The 18,991-nt window shown below is 37.0% G+C and overlaps 1 protein-coding gene across 5 annotated transcripts in view; it reads right to left on the bottom strand.

Annotated features, from left to right (window-relative positions):
* Nucleotides 1-1,306: 1,306 nt before the first annotated feature.
* Nucleotides 1,307-18,991, bottom strand: part of GALC (galactosylceramidase) — a 65,188-nt gene continuing 47,503 nt past the window's right edge. For all 5 annotated transcript variants that reach the window (XM_032287695.1, XM_032287700.1, XM_032287696.1 and 2 more), the window contains 5 exons: nucleotides 16,862-17,012; nucleotides 14,445-14,625; nucleotides 10,360-10,523; nucleotides 8,864-8,940; nucleotides 1,307-3,157 (listed from right to left, as the gene is read on the bottom strand). In XM_032287695.1, coding sequence (XP_032143586.1) covers nucleotides 3,011-3,157; nucleotides 8,864-8,940; nucleotides 10,360-10,523; nucleotides 14,445-14,625; nucleotides 16,862-17,012 — 720 coding nt within the window. In that variant the 3' untranslated portion in view covers nucleotides 1,307-3,010. The remainder of the gene's footprint in view (nucleotides 3,158-8,863; nucleotides 8,941-10,359; nucleotides 10,524-14,444; nucleotides 14,626-16,861; nucleotides 17,013-18,991) is intronic.

Genomic DNA, 18,991 nt, shown 5'->3' with positions numbered 1-18,991 from the left:
CTCAAAAGAAGACATTTACATAGCCAATAAAAATACGAAAAATAGCTCAACATCACTGATCATTAGAGAAATGCAAATCTCATGCCAGTCAGAATGGCGATTATTAAAATGTCAAGAAATAATAGATGCAGGCAAGGCTGTGGAGAAACAGGAATGCTTTTTCACTGTTGGTGGAAATGTAAATTAGTTCAACCATTATGGAAGACAGTGTGGCAATTCCTCAAGGATCTAGAACCAGAAATACCATTTGACCCAGCAATTCCATTACTGGGTATATACCCAAAGGAATATAAATCTTTTTACTATAAAGACACATGCAAACATATATTTATTGCAGCACCATTTAAAATAGCAAAGTTAGGGAACCAACCCAAATGTCCATCAACGATAGACTGGATAAAGAAAACATAACACATATACTCCATGGAATACTATGCAACCATAAAAAGGAATGAGATCATATCCTTTGCAGGGACATGGATGAAGCTGGAAGCCATCATCCTCAGCAAACTAACACAGGAAGAGAAAACCAAACACGGCATGTTCTCATAAATGGGAGCTGAACAATCAGAACACATGGACACGGGGAGGGGAACAACACATACTAGGGACTGTTGGAGGCTGGGGAGCGAAGGGAGGGAACTTAGAGGACAGGTCAATAGGTACAGCAAACCACCATGGCATGTGTATGCCTATGGAACAAGCTTGCACCTTCTGTGCATGTATTCTGGAACTTAAAGTAAAATTTTTTTAAAAGGTATAACTTTTAAAAAGGATTTGAAGGGTCCATATTAGTCAGATATCAGTTCTTCCCAGATTTATCTATAATTTAAATGTATTAACAATGAAAATTCCATCAGGTTGTTTGCAGAAATACAGAAAATAATTTTCAAAACATTTTTTAAAAACATGTATCTGGAGTATGTAAAGAGCCCTTACAACTCAATGGAAAAGACAACAGAATTTTTTAGATGAGCAAAAGATTTGAGTAGATATTGCATAAAACTAACTATATAAATGTCCGTTAAGTCCATGACAAGACGTCTGATCAACAGCTTTAGTCATCAGAGAAATGTATATACTATACACCCACAATTAAGGGTTAAAAGCAAAAAGGATGACAACATGAAGCACTGACAAGAATGCAGAGTAACTTGAACTCTTAAACATTGTTGAGGGAAGTGTAAAACCACACATTTGGAAAACAATTTGGTAGTTTCTTATAAACATATAATTAACATAAGACGTAGAAATTTCACTCCTCAGTATTCATCCAGAAGAAATACAAATATATTTCACACAAAGATTGAAAATTTAGACAGTTTTATTTGTAATAGTGGAAACCTGGGAGAGGAAACATTGTGGTATATTCACACAGTGGAAAACTCTTTCGAAATAAGAAGGAACAAACCACTGACACACAGAACATGGACAAATCTCAAAAGCATTATGCTGAAGGAAAGAAACCATTCACAAGAATACACAGCATATGATGCCACTTTCATGATGTTCTGGAACAAAGAAAACTAACCTATAGTGATAGAATTTGTATCAATGGCTGCTTGTGATTGGGAGTGAAAGGAACTGACGGAACAGGTATACAAGAGAACTTTCTGAGGTGATAGAAATATTCTGAAGCTTGATTGGAATATTGGTTATATGGGTATATCTATTTATCAAAACTCACTGAATTGTATACTCAAAGTAGGAACATTTTATTGTAAATAAATTATGCCTCTATAATGTTAGTTTAAAAAAATCATTAGATACATTAGCTGGAAATAACTTAGACTTGGTTTTAACCAAAAAATTTTCTCTGTAATCTTATTTATTCTAGTAATTAGCTTCTTGTCTTCAAAGCAATGCAAAACTTCATTGTAGCTAAGCCTATGTTAGACTCTTACATAGAATTCGTTCAATGAGTAATTCTTATAAATAACTCGATTTACTTTACCCATATGAATAATTTATTTGCTACTTAGAGCCACATTAGTGCTAACATAAATCATACTACATGATAAACATGCTCACATATATTTAAAGATAAACATATTTGGACTTTAAACAGTAACTACATTTTAGGAGATGATCTAGTTCTGTGAGTTAGCAAATGGCTAAGTACTCCTATCCTTTCACACATAAGTAGAAAAAAGCATTCATCAGCTGTCTGAGTCTGTTACCAGTGCTACATGTGAGGACAGACCACAGCACAATGAGACGAGGCAGAGGCAGTGGCTCCAACAGCATTGGCTAGATCAGGTTTTCTTCCTTCTTCTAGCTACCTCAAAAAACATTCACAGAGAGTATAATGGTTACAAGACCAAAACTTGGAATCAAAGAATTAAATAATGCAAATAACCCAATTAATCTGCTAATCTCTATTACTGCAGAAATACTGTTAGAAGTAGTTTATTAATGAGGCATTTTTAAAATCATCCCACTCATCCTATCCTGCATTTCAAAAATATCACCTTAAAAAGGAAAATAAAAAATACTTTTTAGAGCATAAAGCATAACAGGTTGAAGTGGTTTTCATAAAGCTGCTTCCAGTGTTCTTCAGCTTTCTATTATGGCAGCATCATCTTGTGCTGAAGACATTAGCTCACATGGACACATGGTCAGCATCCATAAATACATCTCAGTGATGATCAAGTTGCTGCCATCTGCATGATCATTTGCAAATAAGATGAAGAGAGCAACCTGAGTGTTAGCAGCAAGGCTTCAAGGTCTATATTACTCAAGCCACTCCCAAGGATAGAACCAATGCACAGCTTGAATGTTGGGGAACACACCAGGTAATGTTAAAGATTCACCAGTTTTCCTCTTGGAATTAATTCTAGTAAAATCTTCCACAGGATAAATTAAAAATACATTTCTCTCCCCATTTACTCTTCATTATTTTTAGCCCCGAAAGGCTCACAAAGTGTTCCATTGAAACAAGAATTGGCTCTGAACCAAAACCAAAAAGAAGGGAAGAAAATCCAGAGTATTATATGATGCCCTGTAAGTATTAGCATGTGGCTTCCACATGAAAGTTGTCAAACTGTGCAAATTCAAAGGAGTGAGTTCCAATTGCAGCCCAGCCATTCTTCGGAAAATTCACAGGGATGTCTGTCCACAGAGACTTGTCATTCAGCATGCCAGAGGCAAAACCACCCTAGAGTAGAGAGAAACACATTCCCTGAAACCATATGAAAACAGTCCCCTGAAGTCTGTTTCTTGATAATGTATGGCCCACTACTTAGTGGAGCAAATGTACTTGTCACTCAAGACTTAACACAGCAAAACACAATTCTACAAGTTTGAGCAAAAGTTTAAAATACAAAATAAAATTCTGGGAAGAAATTCTTACCTACCTACTTAAATTGTTCCTAATGTACAAGGAATATCTCAATATTTCCTGTGTTCCACCAAAATGTAAAACCAACAAAATTGCAAAACTTTTCATGATTATAAAGTTTTAGACAAAAATTCATTAAAATTAAAAAAATGTTACATGTACATGTGTTGTGGCTAACAGCCACCAGCTCTCCAGATCTGACTGCGCTGGTGCCAAAACATCTGCTTCTACCACACTGCCCATTTAGGGTTTTCATTAAGGAGCCTCTGCCCAGCCAGAAGAAAAATAATTAACCTTAGTTTTTGTGTTTTGTTCCCATGAACAGAATATTACTTCAAAGCCATATGAAGCTCCTACCCTTAAGCGGGAAAAACAGTAACCACCAGTTAAAGTGATGATGGGGCAGGGTATGGTGGGTAGAAGAAGGGAGGGATCTACAAGGTGCAGCTTACTGGTCACTGACAGGGAAAGAAAAAATTACAACTTCCTCAGAAGGTTGCCATTCCACTTAACTCAGTGCCTGGCACACGGTAAACAACAAATCTCAGCTCTTATTATCTTTATGATCATATATTTATGAGTATATATTCACAGCATACTAACAGCCAATCATTTAAAACTAGCTACTCTCAAAAGGCAAAGAGCTCAAAGTTCAAAGCACTGGGCCAACAACCAGAATAAATCTTCTTTTAAGTCTTAGAAGTATAATAATAACGGGCTTTAATTTAGTTCTTTTATTTTATGCATGGAAACACTGAGGCTTAATAAATTTAAACTCTGCTTTATTAGGAAAAAAAAAGAAAAAAAGGAATAAATTAAAACTCAAAGTCACAGATTTTTACTCCAAGTCACCTAGCTCCAAATTGAGAACCACATTCCTAGGACTACAGATCTGCATAGCTGTCTTCAGCTCTCGAAGTGCTTACTGAACATCTTCTGCTGCCATGAAACACTCAATATTAATATTGAGCCAAGGGACTCACAACACAAAGCCTATTAAGCACAAAACCTGTCTAACAGGACCTCATCTCTCCTCGCTCCCCAGGCTTCAGCCACCCCAGCCTCCAGGCTGCTCTTCACACAATGTCAGCTACACCTGTCTTTTGTACCAGCCGGTGGTCTGCTCAGATTGTTCTTCCCATCATTCAGGTCTGCACTCAAGTACTACCTACTTAGTGAGGTCTTTCCTCACCTCCCTGGTTACAGAATAGGGGTAACAGAGCTACTTTATTTCATGACTATTTTTTTTTCATAATCATGTATATACTTATTTACAAGTTAACTGTCTCAGGATAGGCCTCAGCAAACTATGACCTACAGGCCAGCCAACTTTTTTTGTAAATAAAATCTTATTGAAACATAGCCACAACCATTCATCTGCCTGTTGTCTATGGCTTTTTTCTCACTGCAACAGCAGAACTGGGTAGGAGCAGCAGACATCACATGGCCCACAATATTTACTATCTGGCCCTTTGCAGAAAAAGTTGCCAACCCCTGTCCTAGAAGAATATATGCTCTAAGAGAGCAGGAATCTTGTCTGTCTTGTTCACTGCTGTATCCCTAGGACTTAGTAAAGTGCATACAGTACAGGCTTAATAAAAATGTGTTGAATAAAAGAATAAAACATATTTAACCCTCAAAACAACCTCACAGAAGTTATCCCCATTTTACAAATAAGGAAACGGATACTCAAAGAGGAGAAATAACTTGCTAGAAGTCTCAGTATGTGTTAGTAAGGAAATATGAATGTTTGTCTGTCTGGTTTCAAACACTCTTACTCCTAAGAATATTAACTTAATTCATTAAGTGCTTATCACATATCTGGCACCAAAATTTCATATATATTTTCTCATTGAATCTTCATAAGAAAAGTGTTCTTCATGATATTATGGAGGGGAAAATTGAAGCTGTGCAACATAAAATATAGTAGACTTCAAAGTCCATTGGGCTACCCACCATGAAACAGAGCGGGGGACAAGTCACCTGACATGTGCTGAGAAGAATTCAACAGGTGGCTGATGGTCAGTGACAAAATCCTCACATTAGCTATAATTTGGAATATGGACAACATAGAAGATGATGTTTTGTTTTTTTCATTTATGCGTAAAAGATTTATATGTCAAACACTATTTAATGCACTGGGAATTTAAGATGAATAAGAAAGACAAGGTCCTTGCTCTTATGGAGCTTATCTTCTAGTAGAAGGAGATGGACAGACACACACACACACAGTGAGAGCTAAAGGATAGTAGCATGTAAAAATTAAAGCAGGTCAAGGTGACAATGGATGCCTGACAGACTACTTTAGAGCAGACAATTGGAGAAGACCCTCAGAGTATGTGGCAAAAAGTTGAGATTCAGTTAAGCAGCAGAATGCTTACAGTTGATGAAACACAAAATAATAGGAGTAAGGGAGTAAAGTGGGTGCAAGCCAGCAAAGTCCTATCCAGCCCAGTGGCAACACAACAGCTAATTTCTAAAAGTAATGAATCATATTATATTAAAGACACACCAGAAGAAACAGCTAAAGTAGTGAAGAGTGGCTGTATCAGAAGTACAGAACACAGACTGGGGGTCAAGAAGAAGGAACAGGAGGTGAGGCAGGAGGCAGCTGTTTTCAATAAGTCCTGTTGGCTGCATAATATTCCATGGTGTATATGTGCCACATTTTCCCTGTCCAGTCTATAACAATGAGCTTGTGTCCTTTGTAGGGACACGGATGAACCTGGAAACCATCATTCTCAGCAAACTGACAGAACAGCAGAAGATCAAACACCGCATGTTTTCACTCATAGGCCGGTGTTGAACAATGAGAACACATGGACACAGGGAGGGGAGTACTACACACTGGGGTCAGTTGGGGGGAAATAGGGGAGGGACGGTGGGGGGTGGGGAGTTGGGTAGAGAGAGCAAGGGGAGACATGCCAGATGTAGGTGATGGGGAGGAAGGCAGCAAATCACACTGCCACGTGTGTACCTATGCAACAATCTTGCATGTTCTTTACATGTACCCCAAAACCTAAAATGCAATAAAATAAATAAATGGAAAAAAAAAAAGAATAAGAACATTGAGCACACATTCACTTAGTATTACCAAGGGTTGTTCATATTGTACAAAACTCAATTTTAATGGGTAGAGATGTGCTTGATGATATAAAGCATTAATGCCCATAAAGAAGTTAGTTATATGTGGTTATTAACAAGTGAATATCAATCAGTAAAATGAAAACATATTCACATAGGAAAAGCACAATGTTAGAGGGTTATATATTTAGATCCACAACACACAAAATGTAAGAGCCCATGAGCCTTCTCTTCATACCCTTTTGTTCACAAAAAGTAGATGTTCTCAAAAAATGATATTTAAATTTAAAAAAAAGTCCTGTTGATATTTTAACCAAGTATGCAAAGTACCTAAAGAAAATTAAAAATTTTTTTTTAAATTTCATTCATGATTTCAAAAAAACTCAGAAAATTACTAAAACAAACCTAAGCAAAAGTGTGCAAAAAATAAAACTGAAGGACATAGTGGCAAATCTTAATAAATGGTGAAACATAGCATGCTTTTGTTCCCGTGTTTGCTCATGGAGAAACACATTATTGCAGAAAAAAAAAAGTTATTTTTTCCCAAATTGAAGTATAAATTCAATTTAATACCAGCAGCATTTTCAAGTAATTGAAAATTTTTTTAAAAAGTCAAATCGAATAATATATATAGTGGAATAGCAAAGATAATTTTGAAAAAGAAACAATGAGGAAGTTGCCCCACCAGATATCCACTCATTCATTTACCAGGCATTATTTGGGCTCTTGCTCTGCCTGGCTGTAAGGCACTTTTCTAGGTGCTACAGAGCCGGCAGTGAGGAATATGTAGAAAGGCCTGTCACTAAAGGAGCTATGTGCTAGTGAAGGGAATAGGATAAACGCATAAACAATCAACAGAATATGTGTGATGTCAGCTTGGCATAAAAGCTTTGGAGAAAAATAAAGCAACAGAAAAGAGACAGAGGTGAGATAGGGCACTGTTTTCGATCAAGTGGTCAGGTAAGAAAACTCTGAAGGAGGCAAGGGAGTAACCGTATCATCAAAGCTTTTAGAATGTGAACACAATTAGAAGTGTGATTTTGGATAATAAGAGACAAATAGCAATGTGGAGAATAGAGAAAAGTTCAGAAACAAGCATATGTACCATATGCTAATTGTTACCTTTAAATTATGGGCAAAAGGATAGTCTATTATAATAAATGATGGCTATCTATTTTTCAAAAAATTCTATTTAATACTTCCCCTTACAAGTCACAAATAAATTTTTGATGTATTAAAGGCTTACACATAAAAATAAATCCTAAACTTTGTTTAGTTTTGGGGAAAAAAATGTTTCTAACCTTGAGACGCAAGAAGGCCTTATTTAAAACATGAAACACAAAAGCAATGAATAAAAGGTGAAATATTTGACAGTATCAAAATGTAAAACTTATAATCATCAAAAATATCATAAGCAAAATTAAAGTACACATGATGGAAGTGCATAGTTGTGACATATGCAACAGACAACAGGTTACTATCTAGAATACATATAAAGTTCACATAAATTTGTCAGAAAGACAAAGAAGTGAAAAGGCAATTTTAGAGAAGAGAAAATACAAATAACCAATAAAATTAGATGTGCAAGTTCCCTTATCAAGGAAATACAAATCGTACCTATGAGCTTGGAAAAAAAATCTTTGAATTCAATAATAGTGAATATTATTATAATTGCTATAAAATGGCTACAGTTTGGCTAGTGTAGTATGGTTAAATAATCTATGCTACACCCAAATCAAATCTTCAATATACATACTGCAAATGCTAAAAAAATAAAAAATAGTAGTGTCATTTCTGGTGGTTGATTGAGAGGAGAGAACAAATTCCAAAGTTATTGGAATCTGATTTTTAATTTCTATTGCAGCCTAAACAAAATTGTGAGAGAGCTATCTCGGGAGAGACCAGCACATCATACATAAAAATCTTCCCTGCACAGCATCCTTTGGAAGCACTGTCAAGTAATAACTCATGATCACCCAGTGATTTTGAGGAACATTTTATATTATACTAAAATTAATCTGGTATTTTCCTGGACAAAAATATTCATGCAAACCAATTTCTAAAAAACTATGCTTATAATTGAAAACCAAATTATTCTTAACCATCAAAAATAAACGTGTATGACTTTGCTTACAACTATAAGCTCTATGTACAGTCTTAGTTCAAGCAAACTTGAAAAAATAGTTCAATTATTGACTTTATCAATTATGCCTCAGTTTAAAAAAACAAAAACAAATTAAAAAAAAAAATAGTGACCTGATAAAGTCAACTGCTGATGGTTCTCACGTAGGTTACCTTTCCGCTCACACACATAACCATCCTAGGGATGAGTAGTTTCCTGGCACCAAGGCAGATTCCTTGTCTCTCTTCATTACATGTCACACTTAGGCACAACAAAAGAGCATTTTACCTCCATATCCTCCAATCAGCAATACTTACCCTAATAGTTAATGTGAGTGTATACCACTTTTTTGCTGTAACTTCAACATGTCCTAAAGCATATATAATCCATCCAGCTGTAACATAAAAAGATTATCCTAATAGTTACATGTTTGAGATCTCAGTCACAGAATCATACAACTTAGTGCGATTCTCAAGTGGCATCTGTATGTAGTAAAGTCAGCCTTAATAGAGGTCTATGTCCCTTAATTCCCAGATCTACAACTAAATTAAGCCAAAACATCTTTCGTTTAGCCATGCATTTAATAGCATATACTTAGATCCCACTCTGAGTCATATACTATATGTGAGCTCACCAAAGAACCAGTGAAATAAACTGAAAAGCCAGTGACAGTATGAGGTGTTAGCATCTATAGTTTAAGTATACATTTATACATGACTGGATTGAATATGGAAGACAAAAGAGAGAGAACATAAAATTTCCAGCCAGTCTAATTGGTTACATGGTAATAGTAATAACTTAGAGGGAGAAAATAGTAAGTTAATTTTTTGAATTACTATTATTTGAATGCCTATGAGAACCCCAGGATAAAGTGTCAAGTAGGCAGTTTAAAACAGACAGTGGGGACTGCAGACACGGATTTAAATTCCTAGTTCCAGTTCTACCACTAACTAGCTTTGAGCCACAGGCAAGTCAATTAACCTCTCTGGCTCTCTGTTTTCAATTTCAATATCAGTGAGGTAACTTAGATTGGTAATGCTATGAATATGTAACTCATGTTCTAATAGCCTTACTACCTTCTTCCTCTTTAATTTTTATTTTATTTATGGAATCAAGGCAAAAAGCAGCAAATTTTTTTTTTAATTAAGGCAGGAAGAAAACCAAGAGACTGAGAATCAAGAAAAGTCACCACATCGCCAGTAAGGTCTAGTTTCAAACAAGTGGTGTATACCAAAACCAATCTGAAGTGAACACAGTTTAATCTGAACACATTGGAAGCACCCATTCTGTATAAAATATCATCCTACCTAACACAAGGGCTATAAAGATGACTCAGAAAAGTCAAGTTATTTTCAAGCATTAACTAAATTCAAAAATGAGATTTTTCCATTTTAAGTGGATCAATCCCTCTTCTTGTATTTCCATAAGTACAGCAGCAACATTCTTATACTCTTGTTTTTATTTATGGTGCCTCCTAAGCACTCTCTCCCTACCACCTCTACCTCAGAGGGTTCTGATGTTATCTATGCAAATCCTATCCTCACAGCCCAGCTCAACTCTACAATACCCTAAAAAGCTTTGTACAATTATTTCCTCTTTCACAGAGCTGCCGCTTCTCTAGGAATTAAATAACTTTCTATAATTGAAAACTATTTAGTATTTGCTTACATCTCTTCCCAATTAGATGTCCAAGCACCTTGGGTTGAGCCCTTTTATCACTCCCACAAATAACAAGTAGCTGCTCATAGTAACATAGCCCATGGTAAGTCATATGTTATTAAAAAAAAAAAAAAAAAAAAAAAAGGTCACTTACCTAAATCACCTGTAACCCTGTAAGATCCATTTGCAAAAATCCAGAAGAAAATTCCTCTGGCACTTCTAATCAAAATACCACCTTTATTTACTCTTCCTGCAATGAACACACCTCCTGTGTCAGGGGTCTCTATGTAAACATCACACTTTATAGTCAGATTGGTCCTGAAAAATAAAATGGTTGATTAGTTCTCTTAAACTATACCCTTCCTAACATAGTACAGATATGTCATTTCACAGCACATGCTTCCAAACTTCTAACTGAGGTGAGAATGTGATTGGCTGAGCCTGTGCCTGTAGCAGAGATGGGCTTCAAGAAACTTCATTGACAACAGTTTTAAATGTTACATGACTTAAGTCATTTCATTGTCTCTTTAAATGATTACTGGACAATAATAGTTATACGTTTCTTGAGAAAACATTTCATTAAAATAAAACTTCTCATCTTAAGAATTCAGTATTTTAAAAAGCCACTATTGTCTATGAACACATAAAAAGTAAAAGTTCCATACAATTCTGAGGAAAAGTGTTTATTCAAATTTCCATCAACAAAGAGAGGCAATGAAGGCAATGCTAGGAGCCTCTGGGAGAACATAAGCTACTCTGGGGCCAATTTTCACATTTAAATATAACAAAACTTTAAAACTCCACAAGAAAAGATCTAAAATTATTTCTCTGCAAAGCCCAGAGTGGACTCTCTAGGAGGGCTTCTTAAACTCAGTTCACTGGCCCTACCCCACAGCGTGGTTCAGTAGATCCGGTGCAGCCCCTTGAACTTGCGTGTCTAACAAATTCCTAGGTGATGCTGATGCTGCTTGTCCAGGCATGCGACTTTGAGAACCATTTTCCCATATGAAGTATCTGTCTATAAGGAAGCAATAAAATCCTGGTTCTAGGCTCACTGATCCACGAGAGTCTATCAAAGATAGGAAAAGATTCAGCCATCTAGGGACTACCAGAGCTTTTACAGTGAGCTCTCCTCCAAGTTTCCTCTTACAAATGCTACCAGGTAAAATACTTTCCTTGTGGGATGCTACAGCAACCCCAAACCAACATGACCTCTGAAAATATTTCACTTCCTACTCAGTATCTAACTGAAATGGAAAGAAACAGGAAAGCTTGCACACAACCAAGTCATAAATCAAGCAATAAATCTCGTGTAAGACTGGAAACACCAATAAATCTATTCCGGAAATGGGTTGGGGGGACGGAGATCTAGAATTATGCGGCCTTTACATTCCTGCGTCTTTTCAGTGAATTTTGCACAGTCACATTTTACTACATAGAGGAAAATATTACAAAAGTACCTGCAACAGTACACAGTGAGGACAATCCACACTTAATTATCTAAGCAGAACTGGGTTACTTTACAGGAAGATCAAATGCTAAGTAATTCAAGCCCAGTCTCTCATGTCCTCTGATATCAGAGGAAGTTTTCTCTCCACTGATTATCACCAGCATGAAACCACTAGCAATCAACACTGGTACTTACATTCCTCACCTCCCTTCTGGTTCATCACAAGTTTGAAAGTGCTACAAATATCATCAGCACCCCAAAATTATTCTACTTAGAGCTGGAATGAGAAAAGATCGAACTTTTTCCATTTTTATATACCACATTCCACAATAAATGATTCTTGCATCAGAACTTGCCAGGCAATTTTGTAGATAATCATGAAATGGAATAAAAGTGTGGTTTATTCTTCCATAGCCACAATCTCTCAGTAATGCTGAAAGAACAAAAACTAGCCAACATATAAGGCAACTTTGATCAAAGAGAGAGTTCAGCTGTGTGCAGGGAAAGGTAATTTTGTGACTGTCATTAAAGAACTCCAATCAATGCACACTATCAAGATAGAAGTAGCCAGCTATAGTACAATCTACCTGTATAATCAAATTACTGTGCTGGTACATAACTAAATCTAGGTATAAGAGAGGAAGTTCTACTCAAAACACAACTCTAAAACCTGTGGGTAGTGTGCACACATTAAGAGTAGATTTACTAAAATAGCACTACAGATAAATTAAACAAATTTCCCATTTCCTACCTTTCGGAAGAAGACGATTAAAATGAGGTTGCAAGATGTATTCCAAAGAGAATGGGCTACTGAGTCATACAGACCCAGCTTCTAGCCCTGGTTCTGTCACCTACAAGTGGCATCTTGGGTAAATCTTACCCCAAAGATGATGCAGTTTCTCAGTCTGCAAGGTGGGGATGATGATATCTCCACCATGAAGTGGTTGCGTGAGAAATCCATCAAAGTGCCTAATATTACCCAATTTTTATTCCCTCCTTTTCCCACAATAAGTGGGCACAGCAGCCAGACAACGGAAATGAATAAGGGATTTGTGTGGACCTCTGAGCAGATCTGGCTGCCTCAAATAGAGGATGGAATACTGGAAAATAATGCATAAGAGATGAGACCAAATTATAAAGGGTTTTGGAAATCAGACCTAGAAGTGGAAAACACAGGTAGCAGGAGAGAATGACTGCATCTGCCTGAGCAGAGCAATAACATGCTGAAAACAGGACTTCAGAAGATGAAAGCAGTCCTTTCTTGACACACTTAATTGCCACTTCCTGATTCCTTTCCATTCAGAATGTGTCACTCTTTCTCTTCCACAGCCTTCCCCATTTCTCTTCCCCACCTCCTTACCCACTGCAATAGATCCTAGTAAAAACTGAGTATTGCTATTTAAATTGTGTAAAATCTTCAAATATATGAAGATTTAGGGGAGTAAAACTTTGGATGGTGCTATATCTCATTCTATACTACAATTAAGGGGCTTCTAAATCTTTTTGGAGTCTGAGCCAGAAATAGGAGAGTTTGAGTTTACAAAGAACCCTCTATAATATTCATGGGCACGAGATATAGGGGTTGTCACAGAAAAGTTAAAAGTTTCCTACAATAATTTCAAAACTGGAGATCAAAACAATGGGGCCCGTGCCTTGTATACTTAAACCCAGCCACTGGACTTACAATAAGACCAGCAGTCACAAATGAAGATGTCACGAACTCCACTACCATAATCAGAAAATCTAGGTAAAGTTTTCACCTCAGAGACAATGGGACAAGCAGAAATTCTGCTGTGTAAAAACACAAGCCATGAATGTCATCCTAAATTAGGAAAGAATTCTTCACTAAACCTCAATAACTCTTCATAGTGCTATAAGGGTTCCAGGGACTCAAGATAACTAAAAATTTCTTGAGACTTATGTCAGAGCTTGGGACTAGAATCAGGATTTCTAACTGGGAGTAAGGCACTTCAGGAGGCATAAAGACTTTCTGCACACTCCACAGACAGGGAATTCAAGGCTCTTTTCAGAATTCTTTTCTCTTCCCTCTCTAGTTTCCAAGCTTTGGATATGGCTGTTTGGTAGCTTGGTATTATTAGTACTAGCTCTAAACCTGGAATGTTTGTATTTTTTTTCCACAGTGGAATCATGCTAGTTGCAGGAAAAAATGAAAAGATATACATAAGACAGGTATAATAAGTCAGCACATAGAAATTCTGTAACTAAACTAAAGGGTAAGGGAAAGTTTTAGTTTGGCATTATATTTTACGTGAATAATATAACTAGTTTCTTTACCAGATGCCTAAATAAAAAGTTAAATTCACTAGTCAACTAAAGCTAATCTGCTTTTTACTATTGCCATCTACTGTCACCTGGTAAATAGATTTTTTAGTAAGGCTAAGACAGTGTAATTCTATGATTGTTCCACTAGATGGCAACACGAGATCAACAAATCAGCAAAACAAAAACATCTCACGAATCAGTCTATTTATAAATATTAAATTATAATTGGGTCCAAAAGTCCTCAGTTTTTATACTGAAATAAAATTTCTCCTGTAATAATCACTATTATATAGGGCAAATATGAGTGAAGGACACTGAGGCAGCAAAACAATTTGCAGCTTTGTGATCATCATAATATTCAACTCTAAATTTTTTATTACATATTACATATCAATTAGGTTCTTAGACAAGGAGGCCTATTGAAAACTCTTCACTTCAAAATGTACCTGACAATATTACAAGGGTATTTCAGCCAGGTCCACATAGAGAACATCAATTTTACATACCAGTTGTAGTCTCCTATAATAGTGATTGTGTTGGATGCGTCGGCAGCCCATGTAATGGGTCTCTGGTTGAGAACTTGGCGTAGTGTGAAGCGATGCTCTCCAGGGTCTTCAATATTTGTAAAATATTCAAATACACCAGTCTGATCAGCAAAGTTTGGAGCTTCACTAAAAAATGGGTAATCTGTCCAGAACACAAGAAATTCTGTTTAGTAACAAATCCTTCAGAAGCTCTCCTTGCTGATATTTTACAGTATATCTGAAACACTTCTGAAAGTTTTGAAATAAATAAAGTTAAAACAAAGTTGGCTGGGCGCAGTGGCTCAAGCCTGTAATCCCAGCACTTTGGGAGGCCAAAGCGGGTGGATCACGAGGTCAAGAGATCGAGACCATCCTGGTCAACATGGTGAAACCCCGTCGTCTCTACTAAAAAAATAGAAAAAATTAGCTGGGCATGGTGGCACGTGCCTGTAATCCCAGCTACTAAGGAGGCTGAGGCAGGAGAATTGCCTGAACCCGGGAGGCGGAGGTTGCGGTGAGCCGAGATCGCGCCATTGCACTCCAGCCTGGGTAACAAGAGTGAAACTCCGTCTAAAAAAAAAAAAAAAAAAAAAACAAAGTTTAGGGCCCAGGCTAATAAAGATATATGAATTTTTGTATCATCATTACTAAATATCAGGATGATGGATTTGACATATAAATGCTGCATAATATTTAATACAGGCATTTGGCATAGAGGAAAGGTCATGAGTTTTTAAGTCAGTCACCCTGGACAAGTTATTTAATTGCCCTGCATCTAAAGTCTCTTCGTTTCTAGGTTTGCAAGAGGACAAAAGAATTAAAGAAAAGATAACATGTATATAACCCAGCACCCGGCAGGGGCTCAATAAGCTTTATTATTTCTATTATCTGTCACGCAAGGTTCCAAATTATGGGTCACAATCATCTGCCAAAAGAGCATGAGAAAGGTTTACTATATCAAGCTTAAAATTTACACATTTTCTTCTACTTCTAAACGGGAGCAAAACCAGCTTTGGACCTAAGTTATCAATCCCTTTTTAGTTTTACTAGTCTACAATAATGAATGCTGTAGAGAAGAAATTTTAGTTGTTATATCTTATAGCTATTTCCATCTCATGCTTTTCCATGTGTTTTTGCATTCACTGCCCCATTTGAGACATTTAGAACCCTATCAAGTATCTCCAGAGCCTGGCATAGAATATTTAACTTTAGTTTTGAATTTATATCATAGCTCATAAGTATTACATTTTAGATTGGAATGTTTAGAATTGCCTCTTGGTCTTCAGGGTCACAGAATGTTGTTCTTGGTGCTGGCAGAAGTTCTTCAATCTCATTAACTAGGCTATAGCCCACACAGATTCCTCACTTAATGAAGGCAAAAGTCACCTTTGCTGAACCAGCTGAGCAACAGATTGCAAAGACCCTGCATTTCACAAAGTTAACGGATTTATCTAAGAGAGATATTTCAAACAGTTGCAGAAAAACAAACCACCAAGCTAAGGGTCACTGTTGTCTGTATTATAGCTGAGACGACTCCACTACATAGTTCAAAAAGCCAATACTCCAGCCAACTAGATCATTTCCTGAGAAAGGGAGCTGAGACCCTGCAGCAGTCACTGGGAAGGGGTGAAAGGAGTGTCCATCTTTGGTGGAACAAGCAGCTCTGTAACCAACAGGAGGTTTAAGAGATGCTCCAGCAATGCCAGTTCCCTCCCTATTACTCTCCTGCTGCTACAGACTTTAGGAGCAGATTACGAAGCCACCTGACCCATCTGTGAGGCCCAGAAACCTATAGAACACCACCGACTAGTCAACAAATTTTGTTACTTACTGACTAGGACTATAACTACACTGACATCTTCTAACTTTTTTTCAAGTGGTTTTCCTAAATCACCTATAACCAAAGGTCTTCTAGCAACTTTAGGACAGATCTTCTTAGAAAACCAAGAGATCTCAATAAAAAACTCTGAGGCATGAGATGGTATCTAACAAGTTAGATCACCCAAGACTACATAACTGCCCATAAGTTCACTAGCACTGCAGAAAGACATGAATGTGTCTTAACCTCCACACAGAAGGAAGATGTCAGTAATGGCTAATGGGTTAGTAGCAAAGTTATAAAGTTTAAGTTTCACCAAAAAAAAAATTAGAATTATAATTTTCATTCTAACAACGAACTCTATATTTTTTCTGAAACTGAAAAATACAGGGTCCTCAAATTTACATTTACCACAAAGCAATACAGAAAATTAAGCCTCCTTTTACCACACATGAGATTAAGGAGTTAAATAAATGTGCTTTTGACAGCCGCTCCATCATGTACCCAGTTTGATAGGTAGAAATCAACCCACCACTGTTAAATATCAACACCAAGTTAAGTTTTAGTGAAAAACACTCACCAACATCGAAATCATCCTTATAGGTACTTGGGAAGGGCTGGGATTTTGGAGGAGGCGGGTAGCTGCCTTTGCGACCAGTGGTGAGAGTGGTGAGTGTGAACAGCTCATCTTCTTGCAGTTCCAGTGTGAAACTACCATTGCTGTCAAGGAGCTGAAAAAGAAGACACTACTGTATTCAAGACCAGGTGTTACAGCTCATCTCATGTGGACAAAATCACTTTTAAAAAAAAACTAGCTTAAAGGAAAGTCCTAATCATTCCTGTGAGAACTTCCTAAACACTTGTGAAAACCTCACCAATACCAAGGCCCTTGGAATCATTTTTTCCTAAGTATTTGAGAAAACTTTGTAAAATTATGCTTTATAATTTTAAACAACTTTAATTCACAGAAGGAAGGACTAAATAATTTCAAAATATATTTCTATTAGCCTATTCTTTTCCATTACACAGTAAGCTCTTTAAAGCTTGAATATATTCAATACATATAACTAAAAGACCTGCTTTTTTCTCTCTCAGAACGTTACTAAGGTAGAAAAATCCATAAAATATCACTGTTGATCCAGCTGTTAATCACAGAAATCCTTTTACAATTAAGAGAGAAAATCCCTGCTCATTTTATGTTCAAAGTGTATTTCAACTAGCAAGTTAGGCTTGGCAGCTTAATCTCTTTAAGCCACAATCTCATCTACAAAATGAGGGGGAAAATACATACCTCATAGACCTGCTGTGAGGAGATTAAACCAGATAATGCTTTTAAAGTGCTAAGCTCAGTGTGTAACCAATAGGAAGTGCTCCGGTATCAAAGCTGTTCTATGCTAAAAGCAGACCTCTGAAGACATTGGAATCCCTTGCATAATCAATGAAGGCATTAAATCTATGTCCATTTTATGAAATTTGAACAGTTTTTTCTACTTTGAATTAAAGGAGTTATGTTCCTTGTTTTAATGGTGAATTGATGATCAGATCTATGAAATACCTGATGTTATATTCAGGTTGAGAAACAACCTCAAATGGCATTATTTTTCTTATGGGGAAAATCAGTATTATTATATTATTCCTAGCAATGTGTTATACAAAAAGTAGAAACTTCTTTTTTAGAACTTAATATATAATAAGGTGTTTTATCACGGTTTGTGACTAGCTGATTATCAGAACATTAATAATACCAAGAAAAATTCATATATTTGTGACAGTTAAGTGAAATAATGTGCTTGCTTGAACCAACTCATCCTTTGAAACCTTTCCTGAGACACCACCATGGCTGATGCACTGTGGGAAGCACCTAGGATATAAAGCTAAGTAAAGCAAGGCCCAGTCTTCAAGGTGTCTGGTGGAGCAGGAAAAGTGTTTAACTCAGGAAGCACACAGCTGGAGATGAATATGAGCTAAGACCGGTGAGGAAGCTTCAGAGGAAGAGACACTTGAAATGAGTCTCAAAAGATGACAAAGATGAGGAGAAGCCATTCTAGGCGAAGAAAACAGGTGCAAAGTCACAGAGGTAAATAAACATGCATGCTATGCTTTGAAAAATGTAAGTTTAGTCCATGAAGAGAGGCCAGTTTAGTAGGACACACATCTAGGAAGAAGACCAGCCTTCTATCCTGAGAGGATAATGAGGGTCATGCTCTACACTAAGGAATGTGAACTTCTAAGAACATAATCACTGAGGTATTCTGAACACAGTGATCACAAAAATCAGATCTGCATTTTCAACTTATCACTCTGCAGCCACGTGGTGTGTAACCTGGAAAGTCAGACTGGAAAAACAAGAGGCAGTTTCTGAAATCCAGGAGAGAGATAAAGAAGAACTGAAACGGTCGGGTGCAGTGGCTCACGCCTGTAATCCCAGCACTTTGAGAGGCCAAGGCTGGTGGATCACAAGGTCAGGAGATCAAGACCAGCCTGGCCAACATGGTGAAACCCTGTCTCTACTAAAAATACAAAAATTAGCCAGGTGTGCCTGTAGTCCAAGCTACTCAGGAGACGAGAATCACTTGAACCTGGGATGTGGAGGTTGCAGGGAGCCGAGATCATGCCACTGCCCTCCAGCCTGAGCAACAGAGCAAGGCTCTGTCTCAAAAAAAAAAAAAGGAAGAAGGACAAGGAGGAGAAAGGGAGAGGGAGGAGGGGG

Source organism: Sapajus apella, unplaced genomic scaffold (genome assembly GCF_009761245.1).
Source record: "Sapajus apella isolate SASKATOON/1434 unplaced genomic scaffold, GSC_monkey_1.0 scaffold20, whole genome shotgun sequence".
Taxonomy (NCBI): Eukaryota; Metazoa; Chordata; class Mammalia; order Primates; family Cebidae; genus Sapajus; species Sapajus apella.
Note: the sequence above shows the minus strand (reverse complement) of the source record. Positions and strands in the feature narration are given on the sequence as shown.